Source organism: Notolepis coatsorum (assembly GCF_963971535.1).
Source record: "Notolepis coatsorum genome assembly, chromosome: 4".
Taxonomy (NCBI): domain Eukaryota; kingdom Metazoa; phylum Chordata; class Actinopteri; order Aulopiformes; family Paralepididae; genus Notolepis; species Notolepis coatsorum.
In genome coordinates, this window is record NC_140168.1 from 201,354,812 (window position 1) to 201,379,630 (window position 24,819).

The 24,819-nt window shown below is 48.9% G+C and overlaps 1 protein-coding gene across 1 annotated transcript in view; it reads left to right on the top strand.

Moving 5' to 3' along the window:
* Positions 1-24,819, top strand: part of sec24d (SEC24 homolog D, COPII coat complex component) — a 128,785-nt gene that overhangs the window by 39,102 nt on the left and 64,864 nt on the right. The window contains exon 9 of the mRNA XM_084311720.1: positions 24,247-24,385. Within this exon, the coding sequence (XP_084167846.1) occupies positions 24,247-24,385 (139 nt within the window). The remainder of the gene's footprint in view (positions 1-24,246; positions 24,386-24,819) is intronic.

Genomic DNA, 24,819 nt, shown 5'->3' on the forward strand with positions numbered 1-24,819 from the left:
GATTGTTTGGTCGCTTTTCGTGTGTGCTTAGCAAGGCCTGTGGCCGATACTAATCGAGAATTATGTATTCTCTCATTATGAAAAACGGCGTTCCTCTGTAGAGTGTTTTTGCCATTTTTTGTAGGTGATGATGGGTTGTGTGTGTCGTGTGACCTGCAACTGGGTTGGGCTGGCCACAGAAGCACATGTGTAAGTTTGGTACCGGGGCTCTTGGAGGGCCCTCTCTATTCTGTGTTTTTTCCTTAGTAAAAATCAGATAGCAGGTTAGCACATGCGCTGTGTGAAGCTGTTAGACGCTTCATGGAGCTGACTATGACTGCGTCATACTCTTTTTGTCATTACATCGTATCATGGGTGTGGGGTCGTAAAGGGGTGAACTGGTAACCTTTCCTCCCCCTTTTTTCTGTTGGTCAGGGGTAAACCCACCTGTCCTTCAAGGTTCCTGTCACGTTGCGGTTCGGCATGTTACAGGGTGAGGGGGGGGGGGAGGGAGTTTCCTGGTCCCACGCCCTGGAATATTGGGCGTGTGCACCGCAGAAATTCCCCCGCCATAGAGTACGTCACTGTGCGCGTCTCTGTTGGTAGGACTTCCGTGTGCTGTTCAGGTCCATATGATGGATCTGTTTCGGGGGGTGGTCAGGGCTCCTCCTCACGAAGCTCCTATTCGGGCCTTCTGTGAGTTGGGACTCTCCTTCCATGTGAGGGAGCCTCCTCAGAGTACAGAGCCTCCTCCTCAGATTGATAAGGTGAGTGGAACCTCAAGAAGGAGTCCTACTCTATTGTGTGTGTATTCGATTCAATTCGATTATTGAGTGTGTATGGGTTCAGTGCCTCCTCCCCGGAGAGCCCTAGAACCAAACTTTTACATGGCTCAAGGTGCAATATATTCTTTTCAATCTGTACAGCTCGCGTGGGAAGTCTCTCTGGGGATTTCCGTCTCCTCTCTATGGGAGGGTGGTGGAATGTAAAAATGTAAACAATTTTTACCCCCGGCTGTGTAGACTGGGATACACACTGTTGGTGCTTCCTTCTTTTCTTTTAAAAATAGTTGGAGTTAGGAAGTATCACACCCCTCTTGTCGTTCCCTTGGGCGCCTTGGGGATTCAATGACAGGTCTAAATAGCCTGTTCATTGATGTGGTTGTGTCCTGACGCACGCATAGTGCTAGCTTGGGGTGTTCTGTAATCAGGCGACTGACTGGCACGCCTTGGTTGCTTGGGGTTAAAACTGCGTTTTTATAAAGCAACTGGGATGGAGGTTTTTCCTCTTCCGACGACCTGTTTTGGTTGTCGACGGATTCTCGTTCATATCTGGGGGATGATGACGGAATGGATCTGAACATATGTAGAGGGGTCTCACGCCCTGGGGGTGGGCCACCGGGTGTGGTTCGCCCCGAACGTCTGGGTGGCGCCTTCTTTTCATGTTTAAGATCAACACGCATATCTGCCCCTTCTCCTGGAGTAGGCATGTCGGCGTGGTTAGGGCACGGGACTGGTTCTGGTCACGCTGGTCCGGATCAGTTGAACCCGTTGTCCGCCGGGGATGCAGATCTGCTGTTCTGGTACCCTGAGGGACTTGGGCTTTTTTCAGGGGAAAAATGCCAGGTCGGTCCGGGTGTCACAGGGTTAAGCGCTATGGAGACCCTGGTTGGGTACATTTTTTACTCAGCACTGTCGTAATAGCTTACGGCCTTGCCAACCTGTACACGCTCGATCTCGTCAGATCTCGGCCGCTACGCAGGTTGGTCCTGGTTAGTACTTGGTTGGGAGACCGCCTGGGAATACCAAGTACGGTGTGCTTGGGGCTGGTTCTCCATTCTTTTCGCTCCTCTCTCACGCATGGCGAAGAGGGGCCTGTTGGGGTGGTCTTTGACCTCCTCTTGTGACCCTGTGCTTCCCGTATCGCCGGGCCCGGTCCGAAGTAATGTTTCGTCGACCCGTAGGCCTGGGTTAACCCTTTTTTGGAAACTGAAACACTTGTACTGCGGTATAGCCGGTGTATACCCGCAGGTGTGTTTTGGAGTTTTTTCTTGAGGGGTTATAGGAACAACCACCGCATTGGGTAACACCAAGGTGGTTGATTCCCTGGTGTGTTGGAGCAGTGTCAACTCCCGGGTTACCCGGTTGAGGGTGCCCCTGCACGTTCATGACGTCTGCCAATCGTGTCAGCCTTCTCTGCCTCAACCCCTCTGGGTGGGTTTTTTTTAAATGGAGGCTTGGTCATGCAACAACGCCAGCATACGCCCCTTCCGCCGGGCCGGCTGTGTTCAGCTGTCCCCTCTGGCGCCTGTCTCGTCCGCAGTCTCCAGGCTCGGGTTAACAGCCTGTTGCCTGGTTTTTCCCCAGTGCACCTTTTTTGTGTGCTTACGGCCATGCTGACTGCCTGTTCTGCAGGGTCAGTGTGCCAGGCGGTGGACTATTGGGGGGACAGGGCCCGCTCAGCTGAGGGGCCTTTGTCCGAATACGCTGGCGATGTGGGGGGCGGGGTCACTAAGTGCCCACCTGGTGGGGTCTTGATGCTGGCATCATGGACTTCTCCGGGCCCCCGTTCCAGGGGGTCCAGTCCCTTTGGTGGGTCTGGGCCTTCCTTCGCGCTCCGCTGCTACGGCCTTGCCACGGGGTTGGGTTTGCCCTTGACCCCGTGATTCTGGGGGCAGTAACGAGGTTGTTCCCTCCGTTCGTTCCCGGGTGGCATGCGGGTTGTGCGTGTGTGTAGTCGTGGGGTCAGGCCACGGTCTGCTCACCCTGTGCGTTGAGTTGCTTGAGTGCCTCTTCGCACGGGCGGGTCCGTCGCCCTCCCGGGAAACCTCCAATAGGGGGGGTGCCCTCCATTAGGGGGGGTCGGGGGGGCTCGGCCCTCCCTGTTCTGATGGTTGTGGGGGGCCTTCAGCGGGGTGTATTTGTCGGCCGGTGGCTCCGCTCGGCCTCCCTATGTGCATGAGTGACGCCGAGCGGAACCGACTATGATACAGAACGTTAGGTTATGACTATAACCAAGTTCTGTTAATAGTGGTGACGCTCGGCGTCCGACGCCGCTGCAGCCCTTGATCTCACCTTGTGGTGAAAGCTTGGGAAGGAGGAGTGCAGGTGACCACACACCTGCTTATGTAGGTGAGCTGATAGGGGTGTGGTCAGACAAATATTGGGATATAAAGGTACATTGTGGTCTTTATTCAGTGCGCGTGCACGTGTGCGAGGACAGTGCATGAGTGACGCCGAGCGTCACCACTATTAACAGAACTTGGTTATAGTCATAACCTAACGTTAACCCTTTCACTACCACACTACATACGGTTAACCTTTCACTACCACACTACAGACGGTTAACCCTTTCACTACCACACTACAGACGGTTAACCTTTCACTACCACACTACAGACGGTTAACCCTTTCACTACCACACTACAGACGGTTAATCTTTCACTACCACACTACAGGCGGTTAACCCTTTCACTACCACACTACTGATGGTTAACCCTTTCACTACCACACTACAGAAGGTTAACCTTTCACTACCACACTACAGACTGTTAACCCTTTCACTACCACACTACAGACAGTTAACCCTTTCACTACCACACTACAGAAGGTTAACCTTTCACTACCACACTACCGATGGTTAACCCTTTCACTACCACACTACAGACGGTTAACCTTTCACTACGACACTACAGAAGGTTAACCCTTTCACTACCACACTACATCAGGTTAACCGTTTCACTACCACACTACATAAGGTTAACCTTTCACTACCACACTACCGATGGTTAACCCTTTCACTACCACACTACAGAATGTTAACCCTTTCACTACCACACTACCGACAGTTAACCCTTTCACTACCACACTACAGAAGGTTAACCTTTCACTACCACACTACAGAAGGTTAACACTTTCACTACCACACTACAGACGGTTAACACTTTCACTACCACACTACATAAGGTTAACACTTTCACTACCACACTACATAAGGTTAACCTTTCACTACCACACTACCGATGGTTAACCCTTTCACTACCACACTACATACGGTTAACCTTTCACTACGACACTACATAAGGTTAACCCTTTCACTACCACACTACATACAGTAAGGTTAACCCTTTCACTACCACACTACAGAAGGTTAACCTTTCACTACCACACTACCGATGGTTAACCCTTTCACTACCACACTACATACGGTTAACCTTTCACTACCACACTACAGACGGTTAACCCTTTCACTACCACACTACAGACGGTTAACCTTTCACTACCACACTACAGACGGTTAACCCTTTCACTACCACACTACAGACGGTTAATCTTTCACTACCACACTACAGGCGGTTAACCCTTTCACTACCACACTACTGATGGTTAACCCTTTCACTACCACACTACAGAAGGTTAACCTTTCACTACCACACTACAGACTGTTAACCCTTTCACTACCACACTACAGACAGTTAACCCTTTCACTACCACACTACAGAAGGTTAACCTTTCACTACCACACTACCGATGGTTAACCCTTTCACTACCACACTACAGACGGTTAACCTTTCACTACGACACTACAGAAGGTTAACCCTTTCACTACCACACTACATCAGGTTAACCGTTTCACTACCACACTACATAAGGTTAACCTTTCACTACCACACTACCGATGGTTAACCCTTTCACTACCACACTACAGAATGTTAACCCTTTCACTACCACACTACCGACGGTTAACCCTTTCACTACCACACTACAGAAGGTTAACCTTTCACTACCACACTACAGAAGGTTAACACTTTCACTACCACACTACAGACGGTTAACACTTTCACTACCACACTACATAAGGTTAACACTTTCACTACCACACTACATAAGGTTAACCTTTCACTACCACACTACCGATGGTTAACCCTTTCACTACCACACTACATACGGTTAACCTTTCACTACGACACTACATAAGGTTAACCCTTTCACTACCACACTACATACAGTAAGGTTAACCCTTTCACTACCACACTACAGAAGGTTAACCTTTCACTACCACACTACCGATGGTTAACCCTTTCACTACCACACTACAGAAGGTTAACTCTTTCACTACCACACTACCGACGGTTAACCCTTTCACTACCACACTACAGAAGGTTAACCTTTCACTACCACACTACAGAAGGTTAACACTTTCACTACCACACTACAGACGGTTAACACTTTCACTACCACACTACATAAGGTTAACACTTTCACTACCACACTACAGACGGTTAACACTTTCACTACCACACTACAGCCAGGTAACCTTTCACTACCACACTATAGACGGTTATGCACTACCACACTACAGATGGTTAACACGTTCACTACCACACTACATAAGGTTAACACTTTCACTACCACACTACAGAAGGTTAAACCCTTTCACTATCACACTACAGATGGTTAACCTTTCACTAACACACTACATATGGTTAACACTTTCACTACCACACTACAGAAGGTTAACCTTTCACTACCACACTAGAGCTGCCGCGGTATTGATGTTTTCCTTACCGCACGGATTTGCAAAATATTTCCTACCGCCGCGGTTATTACCGCATGCACAAAAAAAAAAAAAAAATTTAATGAATTTTTTTTTTTAGTTGTAGTCTACTTTTTATAGCATATAGCCTCCTCTAGTCTAAATGTCGATCTTTAGAGGATGACTTTGCAGCATGAATATTGTTTGGGATTCGGCAAGCACGCATTAGTTATTGAAAGTGAAACACGGATTCGAAGTTTCCCCTCTGGTCGTGCGCCGTTCACTCGGTGTCGCGGGCAGGGGTGGTTACCCCCCCGACCCTTTCTTATTATTATTACTATAAAGTTACTACTTTACAATAAAGGCATTCGTTTTGTGGCATTACCATTATATAGTTATACGTTCAATAACATCAGCGTATTTACCGGACCATCTCAGTTCCTTTCTTTGCTCGGAGCGTGCTGAGTTGTCCCATTCTGCGGTCTGTTAATAAAGTTTTAGAACTTAGAACGAAGGGCTTTTATTATAACATTCGTTGCAGACAGTAAAATCATTATGTCTCGTTTAGTACTCCTGATGAGCGATGGTAGTCCACTCCGGCGGGGAGCTAAAGCTAACTGTAACTGAGGGGTACAATTCCCTGACTGTATTGATAAGTATGGTATCATTAAACCACTACCGCTTTATGTACTTTAATTACTGGCCATACAGTACATGATATATAAATATGATGAACACTTCCCACAATGAATCGGTTCCACACAAAGGTGTAATCAAGTATTTATTGCAGCAAAAGGTACATAATATACTTCTCTATTTTACTTTGGATGCGCTTATAAGGCAAAGGAATGTGCGTAGGCAAATCAATAATGAATGTCCATTCTCTGGTTACGCAGGAGGTAATTATACAACCTGAATCTTAGGGAATTATATCTATGGTACACTAGTATTATATAGCGGGAGATACTGGAAGGGTCCCCCCGGTTGTAAGCCAGCAGGGGTAGAGGATCTGTCGGTAGTAGAGAGTCTGGTCAACGATGACTAAGGAGACTCCAAGTACAGGAGACGGTGCAATAGTCTCTTGATCCACAGACGAATACAGCTGTTCTCCGTAGACTGTAGCTCCACAGTGAAGAAAGCTAGCCGGCCTCAGGCTCTCTGAGGCGCAGACTCGACGTGGCTCCTCACAGGGTAAATCCCACACGTGTAGGCGTCGGCGATTCTCCGCTCCATAAATCACAGGACCAAAACAAATATAATCCAGTGTACATGTCCACACGGTTCTCGTCTAGGTCTCCTCGGGTGAAAGCGCCATGAAAGCAGCCCAGCCTGGATAAGCACTCTAGCTGATACGAGGAAGCGTTGGTGATGCTGGTCACTGTAGAACTTTAGCCGCACGATACACTATACACAAATAGACTATTACTGACTTAATAGAAATATGTCGCACTCGACGGTATAGCGCCAAACTCTGACAATTCAGTTATTAATTCGCACGCGGTCTCAATGCTCTATTTGGGGCCAAACAGGCCATACTTCACCGCACGTTGTATCGTGGGTGAGGCTTCAACTTATTGGGTAACTCTACTTCTGTATTCACCTGCGCCATATTTATATGCACGGCGAACAATCTAGTGCCAACCTCATTTCTGTCTCGTATTCCTGGGCAAGGCCGGGCATGTACAGACATGTCTTGACGGTGGCTTTGAACCTGACTCCGGAGGCATGGCCCTGGCGCCTGTGGACCGCTGTCTAATAGGAGAACGAAACATCATGGTCCGTACTAGGCTAAAGGGATATTCCGTGTATATGTACAAGGAATATACAAGGGATATCAAACGATATACAAATACTATGCAATATATATCAATCAATAAATATATATATTCGGTTTAATCTGATCCTTTGTAACAGCCGCCTCCTAATTAGTCCCACCTAATTAGCTAAGCAGAGACAGATTAACCGCACTGTCCACTACTCAATGTCTGTTGTGAGGTGTCGGGCAGTTCACAAAGTCATGGGGTCATGGTCGTCATCGATAGTATCGGGGAGCCTTGGCAGTTCTATTAGCCTCGCCACGGGTCGGGTGTAGATCCGTCCTTGGACGAGCACTTCGGCTGCTCGGACCTTTCCGTCGGCACCGGTGATCACTTTGCTTACGCGGCCAGCCGGCCACATAGCTCGGGGTAGTGACTGGTCGATAATCATGACGACTGTTCCTTCTGTCAAATTGTCTCTCTCTTTCACCCATTTCTGGCGGGTCTGTAGAGACGGTAGATAGTGGAGTAGGAAGCTGTTCCAAAACTTGTCAGCCAATACTTGACTGTACCTCCACATTCTTCGGCCGTTCGCTTCTTCAGGCCTGTACATTGTCTGTGGTAGCGTGGGGTCCAGCCGCCCCATCAAGAGTGTGTTGGGGGTGACTGGGTCGACATCTGCTACATCACTTGAGACGTAACCGAGGGGCTTTGAGTTCAATACTCCCTCGATCTCCGTGAGGACTGTCATTAGGACTTCTTCCGCCACGGTCTGGGCCCCAAGCACGGCGTACAGGGCTGTCTTTATTGAACGTACTTCTCGTTCCCAGGTTCCACCGAAGTGAGGTGCGTTCGGGGGATTAAACTGGAAGTCAATCTGGGATGGAGCGAGGTGGGTCTTAAGTTCTGGGCCCATAGCTTGGAAGCTCTCTCTCAGCTCTCTTTCTCTGCCTTTGAAGTTTGTCCCGTGATCAGACAATAATATAGACGGTTTGCCTTTTCGCGATGTGAATCTTCGGAAGGCCATAAGGAATGAGTCTGTGCTCATGGTTGGAAGGAGTTCTATATGCATCGCTCGGGTGGTCATGCATTTGAATACAATACCCCACCGCTTCTCGGTTCCTCTTCCTTTCTTTATATACAGCGGGCCGAAACAGTCCATACCGGTGGAGTGAAAAGGCTTGTCGCCGAGTCGGAGGCGACAGGGAGGTAGGTCAGCCATCCGGGGTATACTGGGCTGCGCTCGCCACTTACGACAGTCTAGACAGGTTCGCTGGAAGCGCCGCACTGCTTCTCTCCCTTGCAGTATCCAATAACGACGTCTGATCTCCGCGAAGACTCTCTCTGCCCCGGCGTGATGCACATCCTCGTCGTATTTCTTTATGATCAGCTCTGTGACCTTGTGTCGGCTGTTTAAGACTATCGGGTACTTGACGTCATCCGGTAAGTCTGGAGCTCTCCGCAGACGACCACCCACTCTGATGAGACCATGGGCGTCGCTCTCGGGGGCTAGGTGGAGCAGTCTGCTGTCTGATGGGACGGGCTTTGCTCCCTGTAGACAGTCTAGCTCATCGGGGAACGAGTCTCTCTGGGCTCGTTGTAGTAGAAGAAGTTCTGCTTCTTCGTAGTCAGCTGCTGTAATGTCAGTAGTGAGCTGAACCTCTGGGTGGTGCCACAGGAATGTCTTTAGCTGCGCACTCTCTAGGGTGAGGCAATCGTCTATGTCGGGGTCCACAGAACATAGATTTCTTGTTTTCGGCCTCCTCTTTACTCGCTTCCCGTGGGGTGGGTGTAGGCCACTCTTCTTCCGGGAGCTTGAGGAACTCTGGCCCGTCACTGTATAGGTTGTGACGGGTGAGGTCATCCAGGGACATTCCCCGGGTGATGACGTCAGCTGGGTTGTGTTTTGTGTCCACATACCTCCAGCTTGCTACTTCTGTTAAATCTTGAATCTCTGTGACTCTGACTCCCACGAAGACCTTGTATCTGCACGAATCAGACCGGATCCATGTGAGTACTGTCGTGGAGTCTGACCACAAGATTGTTCTTTGCACCGGAATGGTGAGTTCACGTTGGATTAACGTGGCGAGTTGCGCTCCTGCTAGGGCTGCGCAGAGCTCTAGACGCGGGATAGATTGTTGCTTTCGTGGGGCTATTCTTGAGCGAGCCAGGATGAAAGCAGTATGTATTTCTCCTCCCTCCTCTCGGGCACGCAAGTAGGCCACCGAACCGTAGGCTACTTCGGAGGCGTCGCTGAAGACGTGCAGGTCCATCTGGCACGTCTCCGACCTCACTGTGGGTGGGAAGTAGCTGCGGCGTATGTTGACACCTGGGAGTGAGCTGAGTTCCGTCTCCCACTCTCTCCATGTGGATGCAAGGTGTTCGGGTATGGGGTCGTCCCAGCCCTGGTCCTTGTCCCATAACGCTCTTACAATCATCTTTGCCCTGGTGGTGTAAGGTAGAATACATCCCAACGGGTCATATTGTCTGGCGAGTGTTCTGTATACACTCCGTCTGGTGGTCGGTAGTGCAGTCGACCTTCCCTGCTCCTTGGTCAGGGGTGTGTGTTTATAATGGAGCGAGTCTGTTTTGAAGCGCCAGACTAGTCCTAATGTCATTTCTTGGGCTTCTCCTGGGATGGTCGCCATCCAGGTCTCGCTGCTTGCTGCCTTGTCCTCGGGGGAGAGGCTGCGCAATACTTGCGGGTCGCTGCTGGCCCACTGCCTGAGATCAAAGCCGCCTTTGATCAGGGAGGCGCGGAGCTTGAGTAGAAGGGCCTCGGCTTCTTCTGGCGTCGAGACGCTTTGCAGACAGTTGTCCACGTAGAAACTATTTCCTACACTTTGTCGGACCTCTTCATCAGCTGCTGGGTCCTCTGCGACGTGTTTTTGCAGTGCAAACGTAGCACAGCATGGGCTGCATGTGGTTCCGAAAGGGAGGACTTCCCATTGATAGATGGCTGGTTGCTCATCCCCGATCCTCTCTCTCCATAGGAACCGCAGCAGGGGCTTGTCCTCCTCCACTAGTCTCACCTGCAGGAACATCCCTTTGATGTCGCCGCTGATGGCCACCTTGTCTTGGCGGAAACGTAGTAACACGCCTAGTAGAGAGGGGCCGAGTGTTGGGCCGGGCAAGAGCTCTTTATTCAGATTTTGTGATCCGATCTGGTAGCTGCAGTTGAACACAATACGATCCTTGCCGTTGTGGTGGACTTTGTGGTGCGGCACGTACCGTGATTCGGTCGTCTGATCGGCCTCTTTAATGTCAATTTTCTTTATGTGTCCCGCTGTGATTAGCTTGTTAATCTCAGCGCGGTACACCGTCTCTTGAGCGGGGTCTCTGGCTAGGCGCCGCTCTGTGTTCAATAGATACCGCTCCGTCGCTTCTTTTGGGGCGTGGAAGGTAGGCATACCCTCTCGCCTCAGGAGTGGAGTTGCGTATCGCATCACTCCGTTGACTTTGACTCTCTTTGTCCCCTGCTCGAGGAGGGCTATAGCGTAAATGTCTTCCTTGGAACGAATGTCTTTCTTTTCGTTCTTAAAGGGCATTGTCTCTAGTGTCCATAGCCTCTCGACATGCTGTAGGAGGGTGGTATCTTCTTCTGTCACTCTGGAGTGGAGGCAGTTAGTGGCTGCTGTTCGGTTAAGAGACTTAGCGAGGGGGCCTTGTAATGTCCATCCTAGGCGGGTCTCGACTGCTGCAGGACAGCCTCTGGGCCCTGTGTGGACCCGGTCAATCGGGACGATGAGGTCTGCATGGTCGGAGCCTATCAGCAGGGTCGGGGTGGCACCGTCCATGAGCGGTATAGGTAGTTGACGCAGGTGCACATATTTATCCATCAGCTTGGCGATGGGGTAGGTGTACTGCGACAGGCCTATTTCTTGGCTGGTGAAAGCATTAGTAATCCTATACCGTCTCTCTGGCTGCCCGCTTGCTGCGATAGTGAAGGAGACATTCTCGCCCTTTATCGTCTTTAGATCTCTTCTTATTGTCCGAATCGTCATCTGGTTTTCGCTCCCCCGCAGCCCCAGCTGGGCCGCAGCGGACGCGAGGAGAAGGGTCTTCTCTGACCCGTCGTCAAGGACGGCGTAAGTGTCCATGACCTTATCTTGGTAACTCAGTGTTACGCGGACCACCTTTAAGAGCACCCGGGCGCCCCCGCTGCTGGCGGGGTCAATGTACATAACACTTGCCTTTGTGCTGCTTGAGGGTGCAGGCTTTCTTCTGTTACTGTCGTGTAGGACATCTAGGTGGGCTCCGTCACACCGATTACACCTCTTCTTTAAGCGGCAATCGGCTGCCATGTGACTGCGCGCACATCGGTAACAGCGTCGGTTGGACTTTATCCATTGACTCACCTCGTCGGCGGTCATCTTCTTGAATGTGTCACATTGTGACAACCAGTGTTCCTTTTCGCAGTACGGGCACACCATCTTCCACTTCTCTTTCATCGAGGGGGTACTGTGGTTCTTGCTGCTCGGTACTGATTCTGATTGGTGCATGACGGTCACCAATCTGCGGCCATCGTTTGCTCTCCTAGGTCCCTCTCTGGAGCTTGGTGTGCTCCGCATGAACGTATCCAACCGTAGGCTGTTGACTTCTCTCGCCAGGAAGTCGGCTAGGTCTAGGAGGGATGGCTCGGGACCGTTAGGATCACGGTGGTCTCTTTGCCGCCTGAAGCGCTCTTGTCGGGCGGGCGGAAGCTTCTCTAAAATCCTCTCGACATTAGAGTTCGCGTACAGTTCGTGCATACCCTTTTCTCTTTGCGCCCCCAGCATCCCTACTAGGGATTGTACCTTGATAGACAGGTCATCTAGTGAGCGATTGTCTGTGGCTGGGGGTAGGCGGTCAATATGCCTTATCTCTTGTATTACGTAGTCCCATATGCGTCCATATCTTTGGTCGAGTGCTGCTAGAGCCGCTGTGTATGGGGTAGTAGAGGTGGCATAGGCCAGCGCTATATTGTGCGCTCGGGGCACCTTGAGGTGCTTCAGTAGGATAGCATACTTGTACGGTTCATCAGCTACATCGGACATCATTGTCTCTAAGCACATTCGTAGCTCCGTGTACTGTGCTCTGTTCTCGTGGGTGAAGTCCGGAAACGTCGGTGTGCCAATGTATGATGCCATGGATGGCTGGCACATCGGTGAGCGTTGGAAGAGAGGCCTCCTAGGCGAGTCTCCTCTTACGCCTCTTGGTGGGCTGGTACCTGCTGGGTACCATGGCCCGCGTATCCAGGTGCTGTTCCTCGGGGCTGGTCGTGCATCAAGCTCACCCGTGAATTGAGTCGGGGGTCTGTAGCGCAGAGCCGCGGGGGTAGAGCCTGGGCTGTACTGGACCTCCTGGTCCTGTGGAGTACTGTGCTGCTGTCGGGCTTGACTCTCCTCCTCTCCCTCTTCTTCTTCCTCTGGCAGGTCCTCTAGATCCTGTAGTCGTCTATTTAGCCTCTCCGCGGTGTAGACCGTTTCTTCCTTGTAGCTGGGTCTCACTTGGACTGGTCGGGGAAGGGGTTCGGAGGGGGGTATAGGCTCTCTCTGGTGGTCGGGCTCAGGGTCGCTTGATCAGGTAGGGGAGGGTGCCCTTGACCCTTGTCTTGACGAGGCCCTGGAACCCCGTGCGGAGGGAGGGGGTGTTGCCCTGGTGATCAGCTGCTCCATTATCTGCGCTTGTAATCGGTCGCGCTCGGCTTCGCGCTTGGTGAGAGCGAGGTCGCGCTCTGCTTCTCTTTGGGCACCGGCAGCGGCGCGCTGGGCTTCGGCGGCGGCGCGCTGGGCTTCGGCCCGGTCCCTTACCATATTCTCTTCCGTCTGAAGGCGTCTAATCTCTAGACGTATACGATCTTCGTCGCTCCGTTGCTGCGCTTGAAGGCGTTCTCTTTCCATGGAAGAATGTTCGCGCTCACTAAGCGTCTGTGCTTGGAGTCGATCGCGCTCTGTTGAGGCTGCTAGGCTGGCGAGGAATGCCTGTGCCAGCATCTTGTCCGCCTCGCTGGGGGAAGACGCTGGTTGAGGTGATCCGCTCCTGGCAGTACTCGTTGGAGATCTGTTCTCCTGTGGCGAGTCCTGGAGATCCATCTCCGGGGTGCTCTCCTCTTCTTGTAGCGGGTAGAGTTCCATCCCTGGAGAGCTGTCTTTTTCCTGGAGCTCTCCGGGGACTACTTCTTCGGTCTTGGCGGGGGGTAAAGTCATGTCGGGTCCCTCCTGGTCCCTACCGTGAGCTTGGTCAGTTACGTTAGAACCCACTAGGGCCTCTATTGGCGGGGTAGCCTGGTCGATAGGGTCGGACATAATTTTACTATCTACTTTTTCCGCGTTTACCGTCTGTAGAAAGCTAGGTAGTATATTGGCAACGTAATCCTCTAAGTACTGAGGTGTCTGCCGTCTACGCTGCGGGCGATCTACTTTAGGAGAACCGTTTTGTGGAGTGTTCATCATAGGCCATGTCAATATTAATACCACTATATTAATATTACACTAGTTACCCTCCGGCTCGAAGGACCAATTGTAACTGAGGGGTACAATTCCCTGACTGTATTGATAAGTATGGTATCATTAAACCACTACCGCTTTATGTACTTTAATTACTGGCCATACAGTACATGATATATAAATATGATGAACACTTCCCACAATGAATCGGTTCCACACAAAGGTGTAATCAAGTATTTATTGCAGCAAAAGGTACATAATATACTTCTCTATTTTACTTTGGATGCGCTTATAAGGCAAAGGAATGTGCGTAGGCAAATCAATAATGAATGTCCATTCTCTGGTTACGCAGGAGGTAATTATACAACCTGAATCTTAGGGAATTATATCTATGGTACACTAGTAATATATAGCGGGAGATACTGGAAGGGTCCCCCCGGTTGTAAGCCAGCAGGGGTAGAGGATCTGTCGGTAGTAGAGAGTCTGGTCAACGATGACTAAGGAGACTCCAAGTACAGGAGACGGTGCAATAGTCTCTTGATCCACAGACGAATACAGCTGTTCTCCGTAGACTGTAGCTCCACAGTGAAGAAAGCTAGCCGGCCTCAGGCTCTCTGAGGCGCAGACTCGACGTGGCTCCTCACAGGGTAAATCCCACACGTGTAGGCGTCTGCGATTCTCCGCTCCATAAATCACAGGACCAAAACAAATATAATCCAGTGTACATGTCCACACGGTTCTCGTCTAGGTCTCCTCGGGTGAAAGCGCCATGAAAGCAGCCCAGCCTGGATAAGCACTCTAGCTGATACGAGGAAGCGTTGGTGATGCTGGTCACTGTAGAACTTTAGCCGCACGATACACTATACACAAATAGACTATTACTGACTTAATAGAAATATGTCGCACTCGACGGTATAGCGCCAAACTCTGACAATTCAGTTATTAATTCGCACGCGGTCTCAATGCTCTATTTGGGGCCAAACAGGCCATACTTCACCGCACGTTGTATCGTGGGTGAGGCTTCAACTTATTGGGTAACTCTACTTCTGTATTCACCTGCGCCATATTTATATGCACGGCGAACAATCTAGTGCCAACCTCATTTCTGTCTCGTATTCCTGGGCAAGGCCGGGCATGTACAGACATGTCTTGACGGTGGCTTTGAACCTGACTCCGGAGGCATGGCCCTGGCGCCTGTGGACCGCTGTCCAATAGGAGAACGAAACATCATGGTCCGTACTAGGCTAAAGGGATATTCCGTGTATATGTACAAGGAATATACAAGGGATATCAAACGATATACAAATACTATGCAATATATATCAATCAATAAATATATATATTCGGTTTAATCTGATCCTTTGTAACACTAACGTTATTAGCCGTATTGTGATGAGCTCTGATCAATGGCTGACATTCAGGATGTAAAAAACTGCAGGACGCTCCCAACGTGTGACGCGTCTCTCTTCTGACCAATCAGTGGTCTGCAATGTTTCACGTGACTTTTCTGGTACCCAATAGGGTCGCTTGGAACCTCGATAGGAGTAGGGTATATCTGCAGAGCTGAAAGCCCAACGAGAGGAGGGTACTTCATTATTATTATTATAAAAAACAGCAGTGATGCGGTATTCAGCCTACTCTGCGGTGGCCGTGATGTAACAGCGATACCGCGGTAATGCGGTAATCGCGGCAGCTCTATACCACACTACATAAGGTTAACCCTTTCACTACCACACTACAGACGGTTAACACTTTCACTACCACACTACAGACAGTTAACCTTTCACTACCACACTTCAGACGGTTAACCCTTTCACTACCACACTACAGACGGTTAAACATTTCACTACCACACTACATACGGTTAACCCTTTCACTACCACACTACAGACGGTTAAACCTTACACTACCAGGCGGTTAACCATTTCACTACCACATTACATAAGGTTAACCCTTTCACTACCACACTACAGAAGGTTAACCTTTCACTACCACACTACCGATGGTTAACCCTTTCACTACCACACTACAGAAGGTTAACCCTTTCACTACCACACTACCGACGGTTAACCCTTTCACTACCACACTACAGAAGGTTAACCTTTCACTACCACACTACAGAAGGTTAACACTTTCACTACCACACTACAGACGGTTAACACTTTCACTACCACACTACATAAGGTTAACACTTTCACTACCACACTACAGACGGTTAACACTTTCACTACCACACTACAGCCAGTTAACCTTTCACTACCAAACTACAGACAGTTAACACTTTCACTACCACACTACAGATGGTTAACACTTTCACTACCACACTACAGAAGGTTAAACCCTTTCACTACCACACTACAGACGGTTAACCTTTCACTACCACACTACAGACGGTTAACACTTTCACTACCACACTACAGAAGGTTAACTTTTCACTACCACATTACATAAGGTTAACCCTTTCACTACCACACTACAGACGGTTAACACTTTCACTACCACACTACAGACAGTTCTATTTCGTTATGGCTTCGCTCAGCACCAGTTGCATAATATCTCGCTTCAGTGGATATGCACTGAATAAATTTCAAAATGTACCTTTACATACCAACATCCATCTGACCACACCCCTATCTGCTGCCTACATAAGCAGGGGTGGGGCCACACACTCATCTCCTTCTCAAATTTCATCCACAATATAGTGCCTGTATACACCACTTGGCGAGGAAGAAAGTATTAGCTGGAGAAAGGAAAACAGAAGAACAAGGAGATGCGTTGACATTATATCTTTATTTTCTCTCACTATTTTCGAGATAATACGGCGATATTGTCTTCGTCACTGGAGTGTCTGGAAGATGATCATTCTTAATCTCCACAGTTTTTTTCGTATTAGGGGCTCGCGTCGCTGATATACTCTCCACCGGCAGTCCTCCTTGCTGCGGCTGGATAGGTAATGAACCTCCGGTTATACAGCTGGACTGTGGAAAACACCGTCTGTTGTGAGAGACTGGTTGTTTTCGAGCCTGGTGAGTAATGTTTTGCTTGCGAGCGCCAGTTGTCTGTTAGTGCTATGGGGGCTAGCTGACAATTTTTACGAAAGCCGGCCCCAGATTGGGGTCCTCTGTTCGGCCTCTTAGGCAACGGCGGAGGATCTTGGTCTGACACCCATGATGGTCAATCTAGTGGGCCGCGACCAGGACCTGGTGATCCCAGGATTCTCGAGTGGATGCTTCTCTGTCCCGTGCAGGCCCCATCTTTCATATAAAAATGAAATTACACCCTAAACGAGGAAATGTGGGCATAGGATCTTCTTTATCGGGAGTTCCATGCTCAAAGTCGGCTGCAGCCCGAAATGGGAACTGTGCTGGCCCCGCTGTATGTCTGGATCACCGTTGTAAACTGTGTTTTGACATTCTTTTTCTTTTCCCTCTTAGGGGAGGGACTTGGACAGCGGCCTGTCTGAAGTGTGGCTTGTTATGTCGTTGTGTACAGTTCAGGTGATAGCTGCTTAGCTGGCGTGCTAGTTGTGGCCTACTGTGTTAGCCAGTCAGCTGTTAGCTGCGGCGCTAGCCCGCTGTGTTACCAGGCTAGTAAACGTTAGCTTGTTGCTATTAGTCGGATAGCTGCTTAGCTGGCGTGCTAGTTGTGGCCTACTGTGTTAGCCAGTCAGCTGTTAGCTGCGGCGTTAGCTCGCTGTGTTTACCAGGCTAGTAAACGTTAGCTTGTTGCTATCAGTCGGACGGCTGTTAGCTTAATGCTACACTGTTGAACGTTTTCTATGACTATAACATGCCTTAAACACTCTGACTACGACGTCATCTTTGACAGAGGATGTTAGTCGAACCTACACCGGGAGCCCTGCCAGCGAGGACTGCGTCAACATGGGGAAACGTAGCGGCTGGGTGGCGCAGCGACGTCACCCTCGTCGCCGACACAGGAGAGTGTCCCGTTAGCCAGATTGCAGTTCTCTTGGCCTGCGCTCAGGGTAGGAAGGTCCCGACCGGACTTTAAACACTTCTTCTTTCCTTCCCTTCTAAATGTTTTGTAATAACGATGTTTTCCAAAACGTGTGTTGCTGCAATACATTGAGGATACGACGTGTGTTGTGTGTGAAGTGTCTTGTCACTGGTATAGCTTCTCTCTCCATAGAAATCGGGTTGTTGTTTACATGTGTAAAAATGATCTGGTTAGTTGTGATGAGAACATGTGTGTTCATGTAACGTGAACTCACAACTAAGGGGGTTAATTAACCTATAAAGCTATGCTTAGTGACATGTGATTGAGGAATGAATTATTTTCTCAGCCTGTAATGACAATGAACAGTGTGTTCACATATTAACAGGGTTACCTGTTCAACTTGGTCGTATCAAGGGTAAGGAAGGAGGGGTGATCCCCCGGTTTCCCTGGGGCTTCCCCACCCTCCTCTCAGACATGTTGTTTACAATATATTGTGTCACTGTGTTTGTGGGGATACGATGTAACCCTCAGCTTAATTGCTGGGGTTGTGCTTTCCGCTTGAGAAACTATATTTTCCTAAAGAAAAGATTGTTTGGTCACTTATCATGTGTGCTTAGCAAGGCCTGTGGCCAATACATAATCGAGGATTCTGTATTCTCTCGTTATGAAAAACGCCGTTCCTCTGTAGCAAGAGTGTACTTTTGCCATTTTTTGTTGTGATGAAGGGTTGTGTGTGTCTTGTGATCTACAACTGGGTTAGGTTTGGCCACAGAAGCACATGTGTAAGTCTGGTACCGGGGCTCTTAAAGGGGGCCCTCTCTATTCTGTGTTTTTTCCTTAGTAAAAATCAGATAGCAGGTTAGCACATGAGCTGTGTGAAGCTGTTAGATACTTCATGTAGCAGACTATGACTGTGTCATGCTCTATTTGTCATTACATTGTATCATGGGTGTGGGGTCGTAGAGGGGTGAACTGGTAATCCTTTCCTCCCTTTTTCTGATTGGTCAGGGGTTAAAACCTCCTGTCCTTCGAGGTTCCTGTCACGTTGCTGTTCGGCACGTTACAGGGTAAGAGGGGGGGGGGGGGGGGGAGTTTCCTGGTCCCACGCCCTGGAAGATTGGGCGTGTGCACCGCAGAAATTCCCCCGCCATAGAGTACGTCACTGAGCGAGTCTCTGCTGGTAAGACTTCCGTGAGTTGTTCAGGTCCATGTTATGGATCTGTTTCAGGGAGTTGTCAGAGCTCCTCCTCACGAAGCTCCTCCTCGGGCCTTCTGTGAGTTCGGACTCTCCTTCCCTGTGAGGGAGCCTCCTCAGAGTTCAGAGCCTCCTCCTCAGATTGTCAAGGTGAGTAGAACTTCAAAAAGGAGTTCTGCTCTATTGTGTGTGTATTCGATTCAATTCTATTATTGAGTGTGTATTGGTTCAGTGCCTCCTCCTCGGAGTGCCCTGACCAAAGTATTACATAGCTCAATGTTGCAATATATTCTTTTCAATCTATACAGCTCGCGTAGGAAGTCTCTCTGGGGATTTCCGTCTCCTCCCTATGGCGAGGGTGGTGGGATGTAAAAATGTAAACAAAAATTACCCTCAGCTGCGTCACGTGGGATTCATGTCAGTCTGCGTTTCTTTCTCTTTTTTAAATAAAAAGAGGAAGGAACATGAAGCACGACGGCTCCATGTCGTTCTCCCAGGCAACTTGGAGGAACAATGTTTGGTGTCTTGCTAGACTATCCATTGATGTGTTTGGGTCTCGACGCATACATAGTGCTGGCTCGGTGTGTTTCTGTTAAGAATCACGCAGGGGCTAAGTGCGCCTTGGTTGCTTGTTATTAAAACAGCGTTTTTATAGGGCAACTGGGATGGAGTTTTGTCTCTTCCGAGCGCCTGTTTACTAGGTTGTCTCGATGAATTCTCGTTCATATCTGGGGGATGTTAACAAAATAGATCTGAACATAGGTAGAGGGGTCTCACGCCCTTGGGGTGGGCCACCGAGCACGGTTCACACCGGCCCGTCTGGGTGGCGCCCTCTTTTCATGTTTTAGATCAACACGCATATCTGCCCCTTCTCCTGGAGTAGGCATGTCGGCGTGGTTAGGGCACAGGACTGGTTCTGGTCACGCTGGTCCAGGTCAGTTAACCCGTTTGTCCGCCGGGGATGCAGATCTGCTGTTCTGGTACCCTGAGGGACTTGGGCTTATTTCAGGGGGAAAAATGCCGGGTCGGCCCGGGTGTCACAAGGTTAGGCGTTATGGAGACCCTTGTTGGGTACATGTGGTACTCTCCACTATCATAAGGGGCTGGTTCTCTTTTCTTCGCTCCTCTCTCACGCATGGCGAAGATGGGGGCTGTTGGGGTGGTCTTTTGGACCTACTCTGGTAACCCTGTGCTTCCCGAGCTGCTGGGCCCGGTCCGAAGTAAAGTTTCGTTGATACCGTAGGCCTGGGATAACCCTTTTTTCTTGAGGGGTTATAGGAACAACCACCGTCTGTACCGAGAGGGTAGTTGATTCCCTGGTATGTTGGAGCAGTGTCAACTCCCGGGTTGCCCGGTTGAGTGTGCCCCTGCACGTTCATGACGTCTGCCAATCATGTCAGCCTTCTCTGCCTCAACCCCTCTGGGTGGTTTTTTTTTTATGGGGGCTTTGTCATGGTGTTCAACAACGCCAGCATACGCCCCTTCCGCCGGGGGGGCTGTTTTCAGCTGACTTTTTTGGCGCTTGTCTCGTCCGCAGTGCTCCAGGCTCAGGTTACAGCCTGCTGCCTGGTTTCCCCGGTGCGCTGCCTGCTTCCGTTGGTTAACCTTTTCTGAGTGCTTACGGCCATGCTGACTGCCTGTTCTGCAGGGTCAGTGTGCCAGGCGGTGTGCTATTGGGGGGAAAGGGCCCGCTCTTGGAGGGGCCTTATCCGAATACGCTGGCGATGTGGGGGGCGGTGTCACTAAGTGACCACCTGGTGAGGTCTTGATGCCTGGCGTCATTGACCTCTCCGGGTCCCCTTTTTCCAGGGGATCCAGTCCCTTCGGTGGGTCTGGGTCTTCCTTCACGCTCCGCTGCTACAGCCTTGCCACGGGGTTGGGTTGCTCTTGACCCCGTGATTTTGGGGGCAGTAACGAGGTTTGTTCCTTCCGTTCGTTCCCGGGTGGCATGCGGGTTGTGCGTGTGTGTAGTCGTGGGGTCAAGCCACGGTCTGCTCACCCTGTGCGTTGAGTTGCTTGAGTTCCTCTTCGCACGGTCGGATCCGTCTCCTTCCCGTAAGCCTTTAATAGGGGGGGTATCCTCCATTAGGGAGGGTCGGGGGGCTCGGTCCTCCCCGGTCTGATGGTTGTGGGGGGCCTCAGCGGGGTACATTTGTCGAGCTATGGCTCCCGCTCAGTTCCTGTTATGCAACTGGTGCTGAGCGAAGCCATAACGAAATAGAACGTAAGGTTATGTATATAACCAAGTTCTATGAGTTATGGTGCGCTCAGCACCAGGACGCCGCTGCGGCCCTTGATCTTTCATTGTGGTGAAATTTGTTGGGAAGGAGATGAGTGTGTGGCCCCACCCCTGCTTATGTAGGCAGCAGATGGGGGTGTGGTCAGATGGATGTTGGTATGTAAAGGTACATTTTGAAATTTATTCAGTGCATATCCACTGAAGTGAGATATTATGCAACTGGTGCTGAGCGCACCATAACTCATAGAACTTGGTTATATACATAACCTTACGTTAACCTTTCACTACCACACTACAGACGGTTAACCCTTTCACTACCACACTACAGACGGTTAAACCTTTCACTACCACACTACATACGGTTAACCCTTTCACTACCACACTACAGACGGTTAAACCTTTCACTACCACACTACCACACGGTTAACCGTCTGTAGTGTGGTAGTGAAAGGGTTAACATACCACGCTACATTTCCGTTTCAAGTGGATCTAGAGCTCTGAGCCTCCGTCGTCTGTCGGGCTCCACTCCTCTGCCTGCATGGTCTGTCTGTGGGGCTCCACTCCTCTGCCTGCATGGTCTGTCTGTGGGGCTCCACTCCTCTGCCTGCATGGTCTGTCTGTGGGGCTCCACTCCTCTGCCTGCATGGTCTGTCTGTGGGGCTCCACTCCTCTGTGTGAGAAAGCGTTCCTCGCTGCAATAAACAAAGCCGAAGCCTAGCGCTAACATTCCACCACAAATTGACTCTGTATATGAATGCGGCACGCACGTATTTACATGAGGTTTGGAATTAATAAACAGACCTCTGTGTTTACGTGGATGTGTGCTGCGATACAAAAACTTTTTTACATGGAGACATGGTGATGATGGACACAAATACTCAAGTAAATATCCTTTAGCTGAAAGCAAAGGTATAGAAATGATCACAAGTCAACACACGTGCCAGATGTCAGGCCTAGAGACCTGTGGCTACTAGGGAGTGGAGAAATGTTTGTCTGTTTGACTGATTGACTGAGTGATTGATAGAGCTGCTTGTCTTGTGTTTAGATCCAAACAGCAACCTGATTATCCTGTTGGCATATTATAAAAGTATGATCTCAGACCACTGTGTGTCAAATTGTAACCGTCTTAGCTGATTTAAAAAAATGGTTTATTCTTATTTATCGTGCCTGTATGTATGGAATTGCTGATTCTGTCTTTGTTTTGTAAGCTCATCGTCGCTGTAAATTAGGGTAAGGCTGAGACGATTATGCCATTTGGAAGAATCGATAAATCAGGACAAAATTATCGATACATATCGATTTTTTTGAATGATTATTTAGCATGTGTAAAAAGAAAAAAAAATGTAAATACTTTTTTCTTAACACTTTAATCGCCATGGGTTAAATTCATAATTTACCATCCCTCGCCAGCTCTATTTGTCTATGGAGAAGTTCCCCTTCTTTGCAGGGCTATAACTTTTTAAATTCTATTGCTAAATTGCCATTATTATGGCCCATTCAATGTCCTATATGTATTGTTCAGGGTGTAGCAACGTTAAACTTTTTCATTCACATATTCATACTAAAATATGGTCTAAAGTATAAGTATGTTTTTATCGTTTTCTGCAGCTTTCTTCAGAACGTGATTTATAGCCATAAATGCATTATATTGATGATCAAATACAGTTTGGTAGGAATCTGTGCGAGATAAAAAATTTCAACTGGACGTGGTTCTAGAAGTTTCTACGCATCATCTGATGATGACCGGATGGGCGGGGGATCGTTTATAATTCCATGGGCAGCGTTAGATGATTCATCCAGAGTGGGTCATATGTTCATCATAGCAGTTTATGTGGAACACGTTAGAATATAACGCTGAATCTTACCGTGGCTTCCTCGCGCCGCTGGCACATTAGCGTGGAACAGAATTGTTTCTATTATGGGATGGAGAAATGCCTGATCCATTTCCAGGTTGTATAATAGTATATACGTCCAAATCATGTTGTTTTTTCGAGTTATTTGCACCGATCGATGTTCACTGTGTCAATACGGAGTCTCTCTAACGATAGCGAGTGCCCGGACCACATATGGATGAGCACTACCGGTTCAAAGGTTAATTTCCGGTTGGCGATCTGCCGATCGGCCACCAGATGGCGCTCTTGAACCGCTAGAGAGTTGAGTGGAGCTTTGCAGTGTGTCTCAGGGCTCCGGAAAGGAAATATGATTTCGATGACAGATTTTTGAAATATTGACATCAAAGACGAGTTACGGCGTCTTCGGCAGAATGAGCATGGCTAGGAATGACGTGTAAACTCGTCCACAGCGATCATAGTGTTAAAAAAGAAAAAAACCTATTTAACATTAGTTTGTGTGTGTGTGTCACGTGCACTCACTGTAATTTTTGCGATGCTGTAGTTGGCCCATGACACACACACATACACACACACACACACACACACAAACTAACATTAAATAATATATCCTTTTCTTTTTTAAGAGAAAATTATTTTAAATGTATTTATTTTTTACACATGCAAAAAATCTATAAGTAACACCACTTACGCAGTTATCGATAAATCGATAAGTGGTCTCAGCCAGTTAGTAACCTCGGTGTCTCACGAGTTGAAATAAGTAAGGGATAATGTATAGCTACGAGGTCATTGTCGCAAAATAATTGACCGACACAGAGTTTAAAATACCGAGGCGCAGCGCCGAGGTGTTTTAAACGTCAGTGAAGGTCAATTATTTTGCGACAATGATCGAGTATAGCTATACATTATCCCGCTTATTACATGGCTAACTTACTAACAAATATACCTAATTCATTGTACACCATCGACAAGACGAGATCAAATGCAAACGCAGTTGTTCTGTGGCTCTGTCAGCCCAAATAAAGTGATTATTATTATCGGCAGTCGGCAGGTCTGTGGTCTGATTGCACTGATGACTGAGTGCAGCTGTGCATATGCTAAGCAGCACTGATACAGTGTTGTAGTGGGCTTGATTGCGAACAGCTGTGCACAGCGGTCATTATTGCTTGGCAGAGGTCCGTTATTGTGTGATAACGGACCTCTGACGCGCGCTATTGACCAATCACAAGCAAGCATTTCGGCGATTGTGAAAAACGCCATGTAATAAAGGTTTGATAAAACGTCCTCTCTCTCTCTCTGTCTCCAGACCCCTCTGTACGTCGTGAACCACGGAGAGACCGGCCCCATCCGCTGCAACCGCTGCAAGGCCTACATGTGTCCCTACATGCAGTTCATGGACGGGGGCCGTCGGTACCAGTGTGGCTTCTGCAACTGTGTGAACGAGGGTAAGAGCAGAGGCAGAGGAGGCCGGTGCTGCCTGAATATGGAGTTCCATACACCCCGTTACTATATACTATACACACAGTATGTCTTTATTTATTGAGACGGTAGCTGAGAGGTAGACAGAGTAGGGGAGACACAGGAGAGTTGGTTCTGGCGGTGATTTGATCCCAGGCCAGCATGGGTAGGCAGGGTTCGCACAAGGTCCTTGAAGTGCTTAAAGTCAAGGCCTGGGATCCCTTGAAACAGCCAATTTTTTTAATAAGGTGCTTAACAAGTAATTGAAATTCAAATCAACCATTCGATACCATGATAAAGATTTTCAGAATCAAGAAATAGATTTTCTTTTTGTTTTTTATCTAAAGTGTAACTAATTGTCGGAAATTGGTTTTGATCCATATTGGATCAGATTTTTTTTATGAATTTTAATACATTTTTA